This window comes from Eurypyga helias, unplaced genomic scaffold, assembly GCF_000690775.1.
Source record: "Eurypyga helias isolate BGI_N326 unplaced genomic scaffold, ASM69077v1 scaffold33984, whole genome shotgun sequence".
NCBI lineage: Eukaryota > Metazoa > Chordata > Aves > Eurypygiformes > Eurypygidae > Eurypyga > Eurypyga helias.
In genome coordinates this window covers 4,360-20,360 of record NW_010245398.1, presented here as the reverse complement: position 1 = coordinate 20,360, position 16,001 = coordinate 4,360, and the positions used below count along the sequence as shown (strand labels likewise).

Below are 16,001 nucleotides of genomic sequence, written 5' to 3'. Positions count from 1 at the left end.
CAAACCAAACCATTCTATGATTTACAAAGTAAGTTAACATTTTTCTTGAGGCTCTAAATCAGAGTGGGGTTTGAGGGTGTATATAGTCAAGTGTGTACATATTATGTACAAACTTGTTGCACTGCAGCTGTTCTGTTCAGGAAGATACACAGTTTACAAGCAATGATGTGTAACATAAGGCACACCTCCAAACCTAATCCAGGGTAAGAAGGAGCTCATGCTATGTTTGGGTTTTAGACACTTAGAATGTAAAATTTGCTGCGATGCTGTTGGTTGTATTTCACGATTGAAAGTGATTACAAGTCATAGAGGTGCTCAGTTCTAAGGAACTAAGTGTAAAGAAACATCTGAAAGGTAATAAAGCTTATGTATCTCATTCTTTCTATGAAAATATACAATAAACCAAGATGTGTCCACTTTCTTAGAGGGTAGATCAGCTGTAAAGAAACATAGAAGGCTACTTTCTCTACTGCTTACAAAACATGTATCTGATTTCTTAGATCAGGGAACAAAGAACATGTGTAACTGTCCAGGGTTGTGGAGTGGGCTAGTTTTTTTTGCTTTTTATTCTGTTTGTTTTAAATATGGTACTGCAGAGTTAATGCTTTGTCTGGCCAGTCCTTATAAGCTGGTAGCTCTTCAGTGAAGTTCCTGAACTGTGTCTGCTTACCCACCACACGCTGAGGAATGCTGAAGTTAGCGACTGACTATGAGACCATAGGATTAGCTTTATAGAAAAGTAAATAATAAACACTTTCTACTGCCTGGGTCAAGATGGCCATTTGCAAGGTGACTGGAAGGTGTATAAGAAATTTAAGGAGACTTGGGTTAAGCAAAAGGCTGCTTGTTGTGTCTTCCTATTTCTGCTTTCATGGCATGAGGCGATGAAATAGTTTTTAATTGATTGTGATTTTTTTAATTGCATGCAGATGCTGGCCATACACTAAATCATCAATGGAGAGTCCCCTATGAGGCTGAACAGCCTTTCACAGTTGGAATAATCTGTTTGAATAGTCTCTGTGGGCTTGTTCTGTGGTTCATACCTCATTGGGTGGGGTAAATCTGTCTCGGCTGGATAACAAGTTGTGGAGCAGAAACCTTTCAAGTGAGACTAATGAGATTTTTTTTAAGTTAGTGTATAGCTGCCTTAACTGAGTATTTATACTTTTACTTATTTCTATACTAAGCATTTTCTTTTTTACACTAATAAATCTGTGTGTCAACATCTGATGTTCCAGTGTAGCTAGATGGGACTTTTTTTTAAGCATTGGAGGAATGTTGCTTTAAAAACAAAAACTCAACTGTTTTGCTCCTTGCTGAAAAGGTGTGTTTGGTTCTTCTGTGGACTGTGTAAACTTATAAATGTTGTGATCTTAGATATACTTTCAGTTAAATTTATAGTAAGCCATAGGAAGTTGAACCTCTTTAGGTGGCTGCCCATATGTACCTTCCTGTGCAGATACACTGGAAGAGCCTGACCTCAGACCTCTTGTGCAGTGTGCCAGCTGGCTCATGTGTTGGATATAATAGATCATTGGAAGTCTGCTTCTGCTACCATTCATAAATATTTCTTAGGCCTGAAGGTTCGCATCCGAGTGTCTGTCTGCTTTTGTGGGGGTGAGGACTTCAGGCGGCAAATTAATTACGTGGACAGAGCTTAACTGTCTCTGACTCCTTGGGTACAGTCTCTCCAGGGAGCTAGAGAAGGGGATACAAGTTCCTTGCCAAGCTGTATGTCTGTCTCATCCATCACAAGTAATCAAGTCGTCCTTTTCAGGGAGGCTGTGAACGTGCCTCTGTGAGCAAAGGGAGCTTTGAGACAGAACTACTCAAGAAATATTACTTAAGAACATGTTCTTGGTTGTGCCACCACTGTATCGGAGCTTTTTCAGTGCTAAGCTGTTTCTGGGTAAGATTTTGTTTAGAATGGTGTGGAGAGCATAGCAACAAAAGACAACCAAGGAATCAACTCTTTATAGTATTCCTCTTGATTATTAACCTAACGCTGCCAAGTCCACAGCTAAACCATGTCCCGAAGCACCACATCTACATATCACACCACTTGTGACCACTGGATTTAACTCCATTCACCACTGCTCTTTGGGCCTGGCCACCCAGCCAGTTTTTCACCCGGCAAAGAGCACACCCATCTAAGTCATGAGTAGCCAGTTTCTCTAGGAGAATGCTGTGGGAAACAGTGTCAAAGGCCTTACTGAAGTCTAGACTTGTGGTCACAAGTGGACCACAGCCTGAACAACTTCAGCCTGGAGAAGAGAAGGCTCTGGGGAGACCTTATAGCATCTTCCAGTACCTGAAGGGGCTACAAGGAAGCTGGGGGGGACTTTTTAGAAGGGCCTGTAGTGACAGGACAAGGGGTAATGGGTTTAAATTGAAAGTGGGGAGGTTTAGATTAGATATCAGGAAGAAATTCTTCCCAGAGAGGGTGGTGAGGCACTGGAACAGGTTGCCCAGAGAAGCTGTGGATGCCCCATCCCTGGGAGTGTCCAAGGCCAGGCTGGATGAGGCTTTGAGCAACCTGGTCTAGTGGAAGGTGTCCCTGCCCATGGCAGGGGGGTTGGAACTAGGTGGTCTCTAAGGTCCCTTCCAACCCAAACTGTTCTACAAGTCTGTTTCTTTTAGTAAATAAATACCTGAGGCCAGAGAACAGCTTAATGCATTTATTTGCCTTTGTCCATTTAGTTGTGACTTCTTTACATCCCTTAATCATTCTGTAGTTATTTGAAGTGTAGTAACGCTTTACTGTATGTGGTGTAAATATGCTTCCAGAAAACATTTTTTATGAGGTTTGTCAGAGCTTTCCAGAATGTGTTTATATGTTTTATTACATTTTGAGACATTTATGCTTGATGCATTTGACTTTGGGCATGTCACCTTAGCTGCTCTTTCTGAAACAAAATGTTCAGCATTTTTTGCCTATTGTGGCTAAATAAAATACCATTCTTCAAACTGTATTCTTTAATCCTCTAGAACAAGGTTTAATCCGTTTCCCTCCTCTCCCAGAGTGTATCTTGAAGTGTATCCATGCTTGGTCAAATACTACTTTTTAAAATTTTTCTGCCTCTGGTATTTAATTTTACTTTTGCAACCAGCTTTTTTTTCTTAATGTAGGATTGGGTTTTTAGCTGTTGAACTTTTGTTTTTACCATCTGTAGATTTCACTTAATTGGTGAATGTAGCCATTATCCATTATTATGCTTATAGTCAGATCTTTAAGTCTCTTCTGTGTTTTGGGTATATATAGAGAGACCGTATTCTTTCTTTCTTTCTTTAGTATTCTTGTTCCCTTAAGGGGCTGGTTACTTGCTGGATATGATAGGCATGTTTAGAATGTAGCTACAAAACAAGGTTGAGCATTTCTTAAAATGCTTAGGAATTCTACGTGGCTCTTGTAAGCCACGGACCTGATATTGGAATTATTTCATTGTCACAAAGTGTGCAGATATTAACATTTGTATATATTGTAAATAGCAAACTCCGTGGTGTGAATTCAAAACTGTATGGGTGAATTTTGAGTCTTCAGCCTTGGAATGAACAACAATATTGTTGACAAGGTTTGGTTTCAGAAATCAATAGCCTTAAATCAATCAGTATATAGATTTTTGTGTCAAAAGTTGCAGCCCATATTCTAGGCAACAATACCTTTTTAAAAACAAACAAAAAAAATCTTTAATAGTACATATCAGCCTGCTAGAAAACTGCACAAGTCTCTGGCTTTATTGTTAAGGGAAGTTCTTGTAGAGTCTTTTTCCTATGCACCTTTCTTCAGTTGGCTCCGTTTGGACACTTAAACTAATAACATAAATAAATAAGTATTCCAAAATATAGCTTAAAAAGGATACTAACCAAATGTACTTGATTACTTTCTGCTGTAAGCTGCCAAAAATTGCACCTGTGTCCCTTCCATATTGCCAGTTAAAACGGGTGATCAAAGGTAGCTTATGAAAGGTGAAGTAAACTCTATGAGGATGCATCCAATTTTTTTCCAAATTAAGTAATTATTTCTGTGTAGTTTCTCTAATTCTGCCTGAGTATTTTTTCCAGTCTATTAATTTATTTAAACATGATAGTAAAACATAACTTCAGTTGATTTTTTTTTTTTACATGCAGGTTTCTACAATCCAAGAACTTGTTACTGGTTATGAGGCCTCTTTGAAAACTTGTGACCTTTTTAGTACATGTGGTAAGTCTCTCTGGTCTTTTAGTAATCACAGTGTAATTAATATTACTGTTTATGGCAGTTATTAAGAACTGTTGAAGTGCTGATACTTCTTGAAAGAAAATAGTTGTAATATCTTCTGGTAAATGAATGCATTATAGGAAATATTCACTGAATTTGCCAAGCTTTGGGTTTTTGTTTTTGTTTGTTTTTCAAATGCAGTCTTCCACCTTACTGGTTACTGTTAATTTTCCGTTTCATTGCAGAAAATGGAGAGAAAGAGCCCCCAACGACACTGCTCTGGGTCCGATATTTCCTGGCACAGCACTTTGACAAACTTGGCCAGTGTTCTTTGGCCTTGGATTACATTAACGCTGCAATTGCAAGCACTCCAACATTAATAGAACTGTTCTATTTAAAAGCAAAAATTTACAAGGTAAAAAGTGAATTTGGACATGTAGAGTACCTAGTTTATAAGAAAAAGACCCCCAACTACCCAGTGAACTGGTGTGACTGTGTGGGTATTATTTCAGTTAGTAATGGTTGTGAGCGTTGGTTTTCATGCATGTTTCTTTTCGGGCAATCTTCTGTGTGGAAGAAAACTAAACCCCTTTTGTTTAGGTTTTGCAAAGCAAGTCACAACTTGCAGCAAACTGTCATTCTAAAAAAAATCTGGGGAGCGGGGGGGGGGACCGTAAGCAATAATACTGCCTTTTGTTATTTCTGAGGGAGAAATACCAGTAACTGTAGACTTCAGGAGTTGGCCAATAGCAGTCTTATACTGAAAGTTAACTATTTAATTTCTCCCTAACAGCATGTAGGTAACCTCAAGGAAGCTGCCAAATGGATGGATGAAGCACAGTCTTTGGACACTGCAGACAGATTTATCAATTCTAAGTGTGCTAAATACATGCTGCGAGCAAATATGGTGAAGGATGCAGAGGAGATGTGCTCGAAGTTCACCAGAGTAAGTATATGGCTTTAATGAAGGGAGGTTCTGTTTGCGTCTGGCAGTTTATTTTTCACTCCTGTATCTTCTGACACAAAACCCCAACTTTATTAGTGTCCATTTTTAAGATAATGCTCTTTCACTTAGTGTTAGATAACTCTGTAGAAGCATAGAATGGTTTGGATTGGAAGGGGTCCTTTTGAAGATCATGTAGTCTAGCCCCACTGCTCTGGGCCTCAGCGCTGGATGCAGTGCTCCAGCTGTGTAGACCCAGTAAATAGTGGAAAAAATGGTTGTTCGAAGGTGGTTATCCAGAAGTGTTTTTATTGCCATACTCCTGAGAGCCTCTATGGAACTGCATCCCGGCAGTTCCATCTGTGCTAACCACAGAGGAATGCGCACTATACTCGTTACGATTTAGCTTTAACGTAAATTAATTTGGACTTGAACTTTTCATCCCTTGAGGCTAGTACTACAGACAATTTTGTTAAAGCAAATCCTATCCTTAAAAGATGGGGTAAGCACTTTAAGGTCCAACTTTTTGACACTGAACAAAAATTAGATTTATAAAGACCAGTTTTCCATATTATATATGTAACTAAATAAGATGGCTACTTAGTGGGATTTCCTGGAGCACATAAATGAATTAGGCTCCTTAATTCTTCTTAACTTTAGGTATGAAAACACTTCAAAGTGAATTCAAGCTTTCCAAATATTTCTGGGAATGGTGGAAAATTCGATTATTAAAACTCAGTGTATTTTTGGAAGTAGTAGAGCAAGAAACACAGAACTTTAGCTTAGAGACCTATGGTAAGATAGGATAAATCTGATCCTAAATTATTAAACGTTGTGAGCTGAACTGTGTTTTTCTTTCTCGTGTAAAGACTGTTCTGAAAATTTGGTGGCTAGCATTCATGATACATGGAACATGCTTTCTGTTTGCTTATAGTTTCAATGCTCTAGATTAAGATAAAGAGTAAATCCTAGGATTTCTTCTTGTAAAAGTATGAAGTATAAATCTCACTCTGTTTACCTAGACTAACAAGTTTGAAGAAACTTAAAATTGTCATACTGCATGGTAAAGCACTAAGTACACTGGTGGATTTTTAGACTAGTAGATGCCACTTACCTGACAGAGGAGAAAACAATGAAAATTATTTGATAGACTTTAGGATTTTAAAAAATAGTTTTGTTTTCTGCCCCCAGAATTGTAGAAGTAAGTTTGTGTAGACAAGCATGCATTAATCTTAATCTGTTGAGACATTCATCTTTAACATAATTGTTTGGGTTTTGTTTTAATCAGTTAAATCTACCCCTTTCTCTCTTGGGAAGCATAGGGTGTCACAAGTATTATTCTCAGTCATTGAGTGGCTATAATCTATTTTGTATTATATTCTAAGTAGTTGAAGGATTGACTGTTTCGTTCTAATGGCCTGAAACTAGTTATAGTTGAAAGAAGCAGCTGGTAAATTATAATAGCAAAAAGTGATAATGCCACTTACTTCAGGAAGGAACTTCTGCTATGGAAAACCTAAACGAGATGCAGTGTATGTGGTTCCAGACCGAATGTGCCGCAGCATATCAAAGGCTGGGGAAGTATGGTGATGCCTTGAAAAAATGCCACGAAGTAGAAAGGGTAAGTAGGTGCAACAACTATCTTTTCTTTCCCAATATTTCTCACACACTGATGAAGATATTTGATGTAATCAGCATGATTTTCTTGTATATAGATATATAAAGCTTCTAATATAATGATTTTTAAAAACAGATTAATACTTGATTTATTGTAATAGATGTCATCCCTAGCTATTATGTGAAAAGGAATGGAAAATTTGAAGTGAAAAGGATTCAATATAAAATACATTTCAGTTGGCTTTTTAAAGAGTGCCTAAGTCTTTGAAAGATCACATTACAGTTTTAGTCAACACAGATTTTTCTGGGTGGGTTTTTCAACTACTGACAGGTTCTCTTGGACAGTCGGTTCTGTAAGGACATTTCTATGCCTGTTCAATATCGCCTGCAAATAATATCAGTTGTAACTTCATTCACTTCCATCTAATTAAAATGAGAGACTAAGAAAGGAAATTGCATAAGTTACGTGTGTGTTCTTTTTTTCTTGAAGCACTTTTTTGAGATAACAGATGATCAGTTTGACTTCCACACGTACTGCATGAGAAAGATGACTCTTCGTGCCTACGTAGACCTCTTGAGGTTGGAAGATGTGCTCAGGAAACATGCCTTCTACTTCAAGGCTGCTCGATCAGCAATTGAAATCTACTTGAAGCTGCATGATAATCCTCTTACCAACGAAAGCAAAGAACAAGAAGTGAATTCAGGTATCCAGACCTTAATGGAGGCTTCTATGTGTATGACACATGTAAAAGCTTATTAAGCAAAGTTAGTTATGTGCTACAGAATAAATGAGTTGTAACCTATGCAAGTTTGTCCTCTTTTCTGTCACGACTTGGTAACTGAAAAGAGATCATAAATAACATGTCAGAGCTGTTGTCTTCTCCGTTCTCCTCTCATTGTGTTGTAAAACTAGTACATGAATTAACCTAGCTGTAGTGGGGATACTTTGGGAGAAGTGGCATTTCAGAATATTAAGAGGAAAAATAAAATTCAGTTCAGTCATTAATCTGTTTAAGAGAAGTGTCATTAACAGATGAATTATGAAACAAGGGATAGATTTTAGTGGGAAGACAGTCTGAATTGTAGGAATTTAATTTTCATCTAGTATATTTGATTTATTACATGGTAATACTAGTTAACACTGTTAAATATTTTCATTGTTAACATAACTTCAGGACCAAAGAATACAGGAATAAGTGTGCTTTAGCAAAATTAATACATTTCGGAAATGATTTAACATTAGTTTTAAATGGAAAGCAGATGTCTTTAAGAAACTGTTGAGGTGTGGTTTGTGAATCTAAGGATTTAATGACAAATGAGTTATGAGGGTTTTTTCCTTTAAGATAAACAGTTGCTTTTCCTTTTGTGGAATCTCAGCTACTGAGAGCACTGCAGTAACTGTTGACTGAAGGGGTGAAATTAATGTCTGGCTCTTTGCAAAGGGAAGAATATTTGACATGGGGATGGGCGAATGTTAAACTAAAAATGACACTTAATATTGCCAATACAGTCTTAGCACTCACATGTGAGTAATAGGCTTTTCTGTATCTGCCTGTGTGTAATGAAGTGCGTATGAGAAGAGGCTCGTTTTGCAGCACAGTTGAACTTGCATTTTTTCTTTCTCTCCAGTTTTAATTTCTTTCCTTATATAATGTAAGATCAGTGTATGAGAGAGGATCTTGATAGCGGTATGTCATAGAAAATAAGGTGGAGAAGAGTCTAAGGAGCAATCTTAGTTCATTTGCCTGCTGTGCATTGGGATTCAGTAGGCTCATCCACAGGGGAAGACCGCACTGTATGAATGGGGTAAAAAGAACGCTTCCTGCTCCTTGTTTCTCTGTCACAATGGTGGCTGCTCCCAGCGGGGAGAGGTCATGGTGCAATAGCCACAAAAGGGATGTGTTAGTCCCTCAGTAGCTCGTTGCTCTGTTCCTTGCCACGTTATTAGCACAAATCCTGTCCTCAGCAAAACACCACAGTAAACAGAGTGGAAACTACAGTGTTATTCTGGCTAAATCGGTCAGGTCACTGGGGACAACAGGGAAGAGCAAAAAAAAAAAAAAGGGGGGGTGAATGGAGAGGCTGAAGGCTCCTCACTGCTGTGTGAACCTGTAGGAAACAGTCTTCTGTGTGTTCTGCCTTCCATGCAACTGTTAATCCTTCTTGGTTTATCTAAATGCTACTTCAGTCTCAAATCTCAACACAGCAAGCAGCCTGAAGGTTCACACAAAGGTCCTGCTAATACATACCAGAGTATTTTACCTCTCCTCACCCCAAACAACATCAGTTTTTGCTTGCAGCCAAAACTTGCTTGCAGCCGAAACTGATGTTTAGCCATCCCATGGCATTTGCAGAAAATAAGTGCAATTGTCATGGACGTGTACTGTTCAAACACTTTAATGGGAGATAACAAGCTTGTTTTAAGATGGAACGCAAATCCAACTGGGTGTTACTGGTTGGCATTGGAACCAGCTGAGCTACAGCCAGTATGGGAGTATTGCCCTTGAAAACCATTGTTTGTTTTCCGAGGTAAAACCTGTCATAGATGCAACAATTTTGTACTTCACCTTTCAAATAGTTGAGGCTTCTCTAACAAGTATGTTGGAAAATATGCAAGATCAAGTGCTGTGTTATGCTGTAAATAGTAATTCAGTAGTAATGTTGGACTGTATAGTGATGGTAGTCTGGCAAAGTGCTGATATTTATGGAAACCGTTGTACAAGTATGCACATTTTTACATGGGAGAGGAGTATAGTGGCAGGTCTGAGTGTTGTTTGAGAGAAACAACTTTTTTAATTTATTCAGAGAGTATTTAATTACCTGTTTGTTACCTTAATTTGTAGAAAATCTCTCAGCCAAAGAATTGAAGAAAATGCTTAGCAAGCAGAGAAGAGCACAGAAGAAAGCCAAACTTGAAGAGGAAAGAAAACATGCAGAAAGAGAGCGACAACAGAAGAATCAAAAGAAAAAGCGAGATGAAGAGGAAGAGGAAACTAGTGGACCCAGGGAAGAGCTAGTTCCTGAAAAACTGGAAAGGGTTAGCATGGTCTTTCATGTTAAATTTATCTGGTTATCATAAAAAGCTTATAATACAGGATTACTATCCTGTTCCCCTGAAAGAATCCAGAGTGTTTTTATAAAATCATTTTTGCATGCAAAGATACCGTTTGATACTTTATTTGGATCTGTCTTGTGCTTGTTTGCTCTTGGCTTGTTTTTTCCTGTCAGGTGTCTGGGGAGAAGTGTAAAATGCATGGGCTGTGCAGCAATCTCACCATCTCCATTTCAAAAGGAACCATCCATAGAAAAAATCATCAACACTCATTACCTGTCAAGCACGTAGTTAAGCTTTTAAGTCCTAAACATTAATTGCACTTTATTTTTCCTCTAGTAAATCAAAGTTCTATATTAATAATATTGTTACCTTCTTTACTTTTTTTTTCCCAAACAGTAGGGCCATCCTTCATTAAAACAGACACTGAGCAAACAGGTGATTCTTGCCCGAAGACCTTGGGTTTTCGTACAGTGAATAGAGAAAAACGAACAGAAATGTGATTGTAGTTCTCAAAATTTGAAGACATGAGCCAGTGTTTCTCTGAGCACAAAGAAGTGTCTCTTATCACAGTAACTCCAGAAGTTTGTTGTGTAAGGCAGTGATATGTGTCCTAAATGCTAAATTACAGTACTGAGTACGTTACATAAGCAGTGACAGAGTTAGCAGTGGTGTTGTCTTCTGTCAGTATGGAATCATGAGTAAACACTTTTAAATACTGCTGTTCAAATAAACATGTTGTGGTTCAATTCTGAAAGCTGTCTACAGTTCACCTTTTGGCCTCTGATTTAAATGCTCTGAATAACAGAAACTGTCCTTCATGGGTTTTATTTGATGTTTACTTTAAGCCTTAAATTTCACTGTGTTTTTATTAAAACAGGTAGAAAATCCATTAGAAGAAGCCATTAAGTTCCTTATACCACTTAAGAATCTTATTGGAGATGACATAGAAACACATTTATTAGCATTTGAAATATACTTTAGAAAAGGTAAAGTACTGCATGATATTTTTTCTTCTCCACAGAATTTTAACCCCTCACTGTATCCTGTGTTACCCGAGTGTAGCCTAAAATGGTCTGGAATAGATGTTTACTTGACTGACTCTGGGGTTTGCATCATATCCAGTAATTCTCGGGGAAATAGTATTTTTGTTTAGCCACCCTTAAACAAAAATACAAAGAGCAAATAACTCGTAGTATATACTAATAAATGCTGCAGAAAGATCTTTAATTATCTAGAGGAAAACAAAGCCAAACAGGTGGTAGCATCATCTATGCAGTGTTGCCAGGGTTTGAGCAGCAGGCATTTCTATGTTATTAAGCAATTTGGATGGGAAAAATAAATCTCCTGTCTAATTCCTTGTAGGCACTGATGTTTCTAATATTTGTACTAGATTTACTAAAGAAAACAGTAGTAGATATAAAGAGAAAAAATTCTGTATTCTTAACACTGATATGTGTTTATTTTTTCTCCTTCCCACAGGAAAGTTTCTGTTAATGTTACAGTCTGTCAAAAGAGCTTTTGCCATCAACAGTAATAACCCATGGCTACACGAGTGCTTGATTAAATTCTCTAAAGCTGGTATGTGTGTAGGAAGTACGTATAGAATCACAGAATGGTTTGGGTTGGAAGGGACCTCAAAGACCATCTAGTTCCAACCCCCCTGCCATGGGCAGGGACACCTTCCACTAGACCAGGTTGCTCAAAGCCTCATCCAGCCTGGCCTTGAACACTCCCAGGGATGGGGCATCCACAGCTTCTCTGGGCAACCTGTGCCAGTTCCTCCCCACCCTTTCCAGGAAAGATTTTTTTTTTCCCTGATGTTCAGTCTAAACCTCCCCACTTCCAATTTAAACCCGTTACCCCTTGTCCTGTCACTACAGGCCCTTGTAAAAAGTCCCCCCCAGCTTCCTTGTAGCCCCTTCAGGTACTGGAAGGTGCTATAAGGTCTCCCCGGAGCCTTCTCTTCTCCAGGCTGAACAAGCCCAACTCTCTCAGCCTGTCCCCATGGCAGAGGTGCTCCAGCAGGTTATATTGTACAAGGATGTTATGCATTACTGAAGTTTGTAGTTAATACCCTTGAAACACAAACTGATATGAATAAAAATTTAAAGAAATGGTTTATTTTGCATGGTAATACCCTGGAAAACACAGGTTGTGCCATGCAGGGTACTGCGTATGTATTTTATTATACTCTTTCCTCCATTAATCCACCTGGTGGACCCAATAACTCATTTTGGCTAGACTTCACAGAGTGAAAAACATGTTCCAAAGATCCTTGAAATTCTTTAAGTTTTACGAAAATAAGTGGCAGATATGGGAGTTTGACTGAAGCAAGTTATGTGTTGTCAACTTGCAGCAGAAAGTTTACATGGCAGAGCACTCTGAATGTTTCATGTGTAAATGCATTGGTAATGCTTTTGTTGCCCTATTTGGAACTTGTAATATATTTCTTTCAGTGCCCAAATTTTAAAAATGTGAGTTTTGGCACTGATGTTCATGATTTCACACTGTTTTCTATGGTTGTTTTAAATGGCTTTTTTTGCTTCTCCCCTGTCCAGTATCTGACCACAGTAACCTCCCAGAAATTGTGAGCAAGGTCCTAACTCAAGAAATGCAGAAAATCTTTGTTAACAAGAACTTGGAAAGTTTTAATGAAGAATTTCTTAAACACAACGCTACCTCCATTCAGCACCAACTGTCAGGTTTGTTTAATTTTTTTTTATGCTCTTGAAAAGGAGAGTATTTAAGTGATTTAACCGGTATCTTTATCTGCAGTCCATAATTCATAATATGAATTCTAGTGAGCCAGAAATTCACACGCTTACACTGGTGTGTTTAGTTGGCTTCATAGGATTGTTTGTCTCTCATAAAGGAAGGTTAGGTCACTTACCCCAAATTTATAGAGGCTACTGAAAAATCCTTGTTTCAGGACAGGATCTTGAGAGAAATATGTGTACTCTTTTCTTGTGAGGAGGCTCAAGATTCGGGAAGTCAAGCACAGATATTCCAGCAGGCAATTGTTCCTGATTCTTGTGGATATGTTTTTCTAATCTTGTCATTGTTGGGCATCTAACTGGATGCTTTCCAGGTTCTCTTTTCTGGTTCTCTGATATTATGGGAGAAATCAGGGTCACTTTTTCATAGTAATTGTACAGGCTAAGTTCTGAGTTTGGCTTCACACTGTCTACACCTTTAGTGCCCCTGAGAAGAACTCAAGCTAGATCATCGACAGTGGGGGCACCCGTGTTAGAGGGGTGTCAGGGACCCCTTTGAAGAGGGTGAGTCTGTTCACATTCAGTGGAGGTGAGGGGCTTAAACGTGTAAAAACTCCTTAGGGTCAATCCATGAACCTCAGGGTCCCTTGATAGCTGTGATCCAACAGCGCATCAATTCACAGGCAGTGGGAACAAATACGGGATTAGGATTTTGAAGTGAAATCAGGAGTGAACCAACCATACATGTGTTCTTGGTAGCTTTAGGTCCTCGCCTATGTGTCAGTCTTCTGTTTATGCTGAAACAGGTTTGAAGTGACTGGCTTTTACCTACTGTACAACTTATAACTCCTTAAACTGTTAACTTCAGTCCAAGTTTGGAAATGTAAAGGTCTGAAAGACCTAAACCTTAAGTCTCTGAAACCTGAAGTCTGAGTGTACAAATAAGTGTGTACTTAGCTTAAAATAATTGCTAGGGGAAAAAAATTATAAGCAAAATTTTAATCCCTTTTTCTGTACAGTAGCCTCCCTGACTTTAACAGATGTAACTAGGTAAAGTGTAAAAAGTCATGACTCAAATCCAAATATATTCAGCCTAGTGCTTTATTTTCCGAAACCCTCTGGATACAAAAAATAAGAACTAGGAAACTTTAGTTAGGAAAACAAATTTAAGATTTGGGGAAATGATTTGAGCAAGAGGAGACAATACACTCAAAATGTGGGTTTTGAACTTTTCCAGTAAAATGATTTCTTAAACTTTTTGTTCTTTGTAGTAGATTAAGTAGTGAGGGGTGGCTGGACATTGGAAAAAGGAGGGTATACGAAATGCCTATGTGCTCATTAAGATGAGATTTTCAATTAAGGCAGCTATCATATGAGGAGGAACACAGTATTCTGCAGAGATGCCCAGACCACTTTTGATACACTGTGGTCCAAGAAGCCGCATAGTTCCATTCACATGATGTCTGTCTTCTCACCAGCGTAGTCTTGTCCACGCGAAGCACCGCATGTGCACTACACTGCCCTTGTGCCTAAGCTATTTCACTCAGCTCCAGGTCAGTAGCCCAGCTTGGCCTTACTCCCTGCCATGTGCACGTAGACTGGCCTGAATTTCTTCAGGAATGTGTTCCACAGTTATCACAGGATGGTTTGGGTTGGAAGGGACCTTAAAGACCATCTAGTTCCACCCCCCCTGCCATGGGCAGGGACCCCTTCCACTAGACCAGGTTGCTCAAAGCCACATCCAGCCTGGCCTTGAACACTCCCAGGGATGGGGCATCCACAGCTTCTCTGGGCAACCTGTTCCAGTGCCTCACCACCAGTTGTTCAGTAACTGTAGGGCTCACTTACCTCTGGTAGTTTTCAAATGAATTCAGACTGTCTACGTCTGTGGGATGGATTTCATTTAGCCCACTGACTTGAAGGGCTTAGTCGTGGACATACTCTTCAGGTGTATTTCTTGGCTGATAGGTCTTCAGTGAAGTGAGGCATTTCACTTGTGAGAAGCAGGTCTGTGTTACTCAATCCTTGTGCTTCTACTAAATTTCAAAATAGCTGTAGTTTCATCAGTTTTAAAAATAAAGGAGGAAAATACAGTTTCTTACAACTTGTAGGAAGTCCTAAGTCATGTTGATTTATAGGTTTTGGATTCTGCGTGTCTGTATCTGCAGCATTGCCTTTAGGAATGCTGTTATCTAAATGTGTTCTTTTTTGTGATAAGGTGCAAAGATGATGTATTTCCTGGACAAATCGAGACAAGAAAAGGCAATTGCTGTTGCTACTAGATTGGATAAAAACATGAGAGACAAGAATGTGAAGGTAAAAGAGTATTTTTAAGCTGAAAGATGTGTGAGATCTTCAATGTATGCTTAACTGCAGTATAATGTACATGCTTCGTATATCTTTAATCTATTATTTTCAAGAACAAGGTGGCAAATTTTTCCCCTCAGTAACTGTAAAAATACCCAAATGCCAACAGAGAACCTGTGTTTGCTCAGCTTAGTGTTGTTTAACAAACAGTGCGTCTTTTTTAGCAATTAAACAATTGTAAACCACGCTTGATAACTGTTACTTTTGTTTCTTTAGACGTTAACAAAGGTTTTTGAGGCACTGCTTGACGGCAGTTTCGGCAGCTGCCACGCTCAATGTGAAGAATATCAAGCAGCGTGTCATAAACTGTTCCCTTTTACGTCTGCCTTTATGCCTGCCACGAACGAGGACGATAGCAGCATCGCGTCCGTGAATCATACAGCCGTTAACCATGATCTGCTCTCTAACGAAATTTGAAGCAGCACGTGTGTGCGTGTGCGTATACCTACGTGCACACGTCTGCACGACACTCTGACTCATGACATGCTGGCTGGATACAGATCAGGGTTACTTTTCCAGGTTGTATTTTAATATCTTTAACAGGTATAAAACAAAATCTTTGGGTAGTTAAATGAAATGGAGTATGCTATTAGTTTATTTTTTTTCCTCCCAACAAAAACTGCCAATATTTATGTAAACATTATCCTTAATCAGCATTTTTCATGTTTATACTTGTACAGTTTTAAGTCTTTTAATAATCCATCAGCCCTCCCTCACAGAAACTGTGGATGTTGAAGACTGCTTTCACATAAGTGTCGTTGCGTATACAGATAAACGTGATCATATCTTGTTAATAAATTATCATTTGAGCGTTTTTAGCAGATTAAGACTGAAGTGCTGCTTGAATTGCCCTCTTTTGTTTTTTACTGTTCTTTAGGGTTTTTTTTTTTCAGGTTTGTTCATTTTTTTAATTTTGTTTTTATTCTTGGTCAGTTTGGTTTCTTTTGAAGCACAGTCACAATGAAAGCATTGGGGGTTTGCATGTTTGTCAGGTGTGTCTTACATGGAACCTGTATTGATGGATATGAAGATTAGGTTTGTGCTTAAAAAAAAAAAGGAAAGGCTTTCTGAAAACTACTTTATCTACCTTGTGTTCCATAGCTATTG

At 38.6% G+C, this 16,001-nt stretch overlaps 1 protein-coding gene across 1 annotated transcript; it reads left to right on the top strand.

The window, feature by feature from the left end:
- Positions 1-4,104: 4,104 nt before the first annotated feature.
- On the top strand, positions 4,105-15,720 carry LOC104503626 (N-alpha-acetyltransferase 16, NatA auxiliary subunit-like; the record flags this gene model as incomplete). Its single annotated transcript, XM_010150034.1, has 11 exons — positions 4,105-4,201; positions 4,444-4,613; positions 4,992-5,144; positions 6,634-6,762; positions 7,249-7,462; positions 9,602-9,795; positions 10,691-10,799; positions 11,293-11,391; positions 12,372-12,515; positions 14,746-14,843; positions 15,111-15,720. Coding segments are annotated over 11 exons (1,608 nt in total), but the record flags the coding sequence as incomplete, so codon positions are not given.
- Positions 15,721-16,001: the final 281 nt, after the last annotated feature.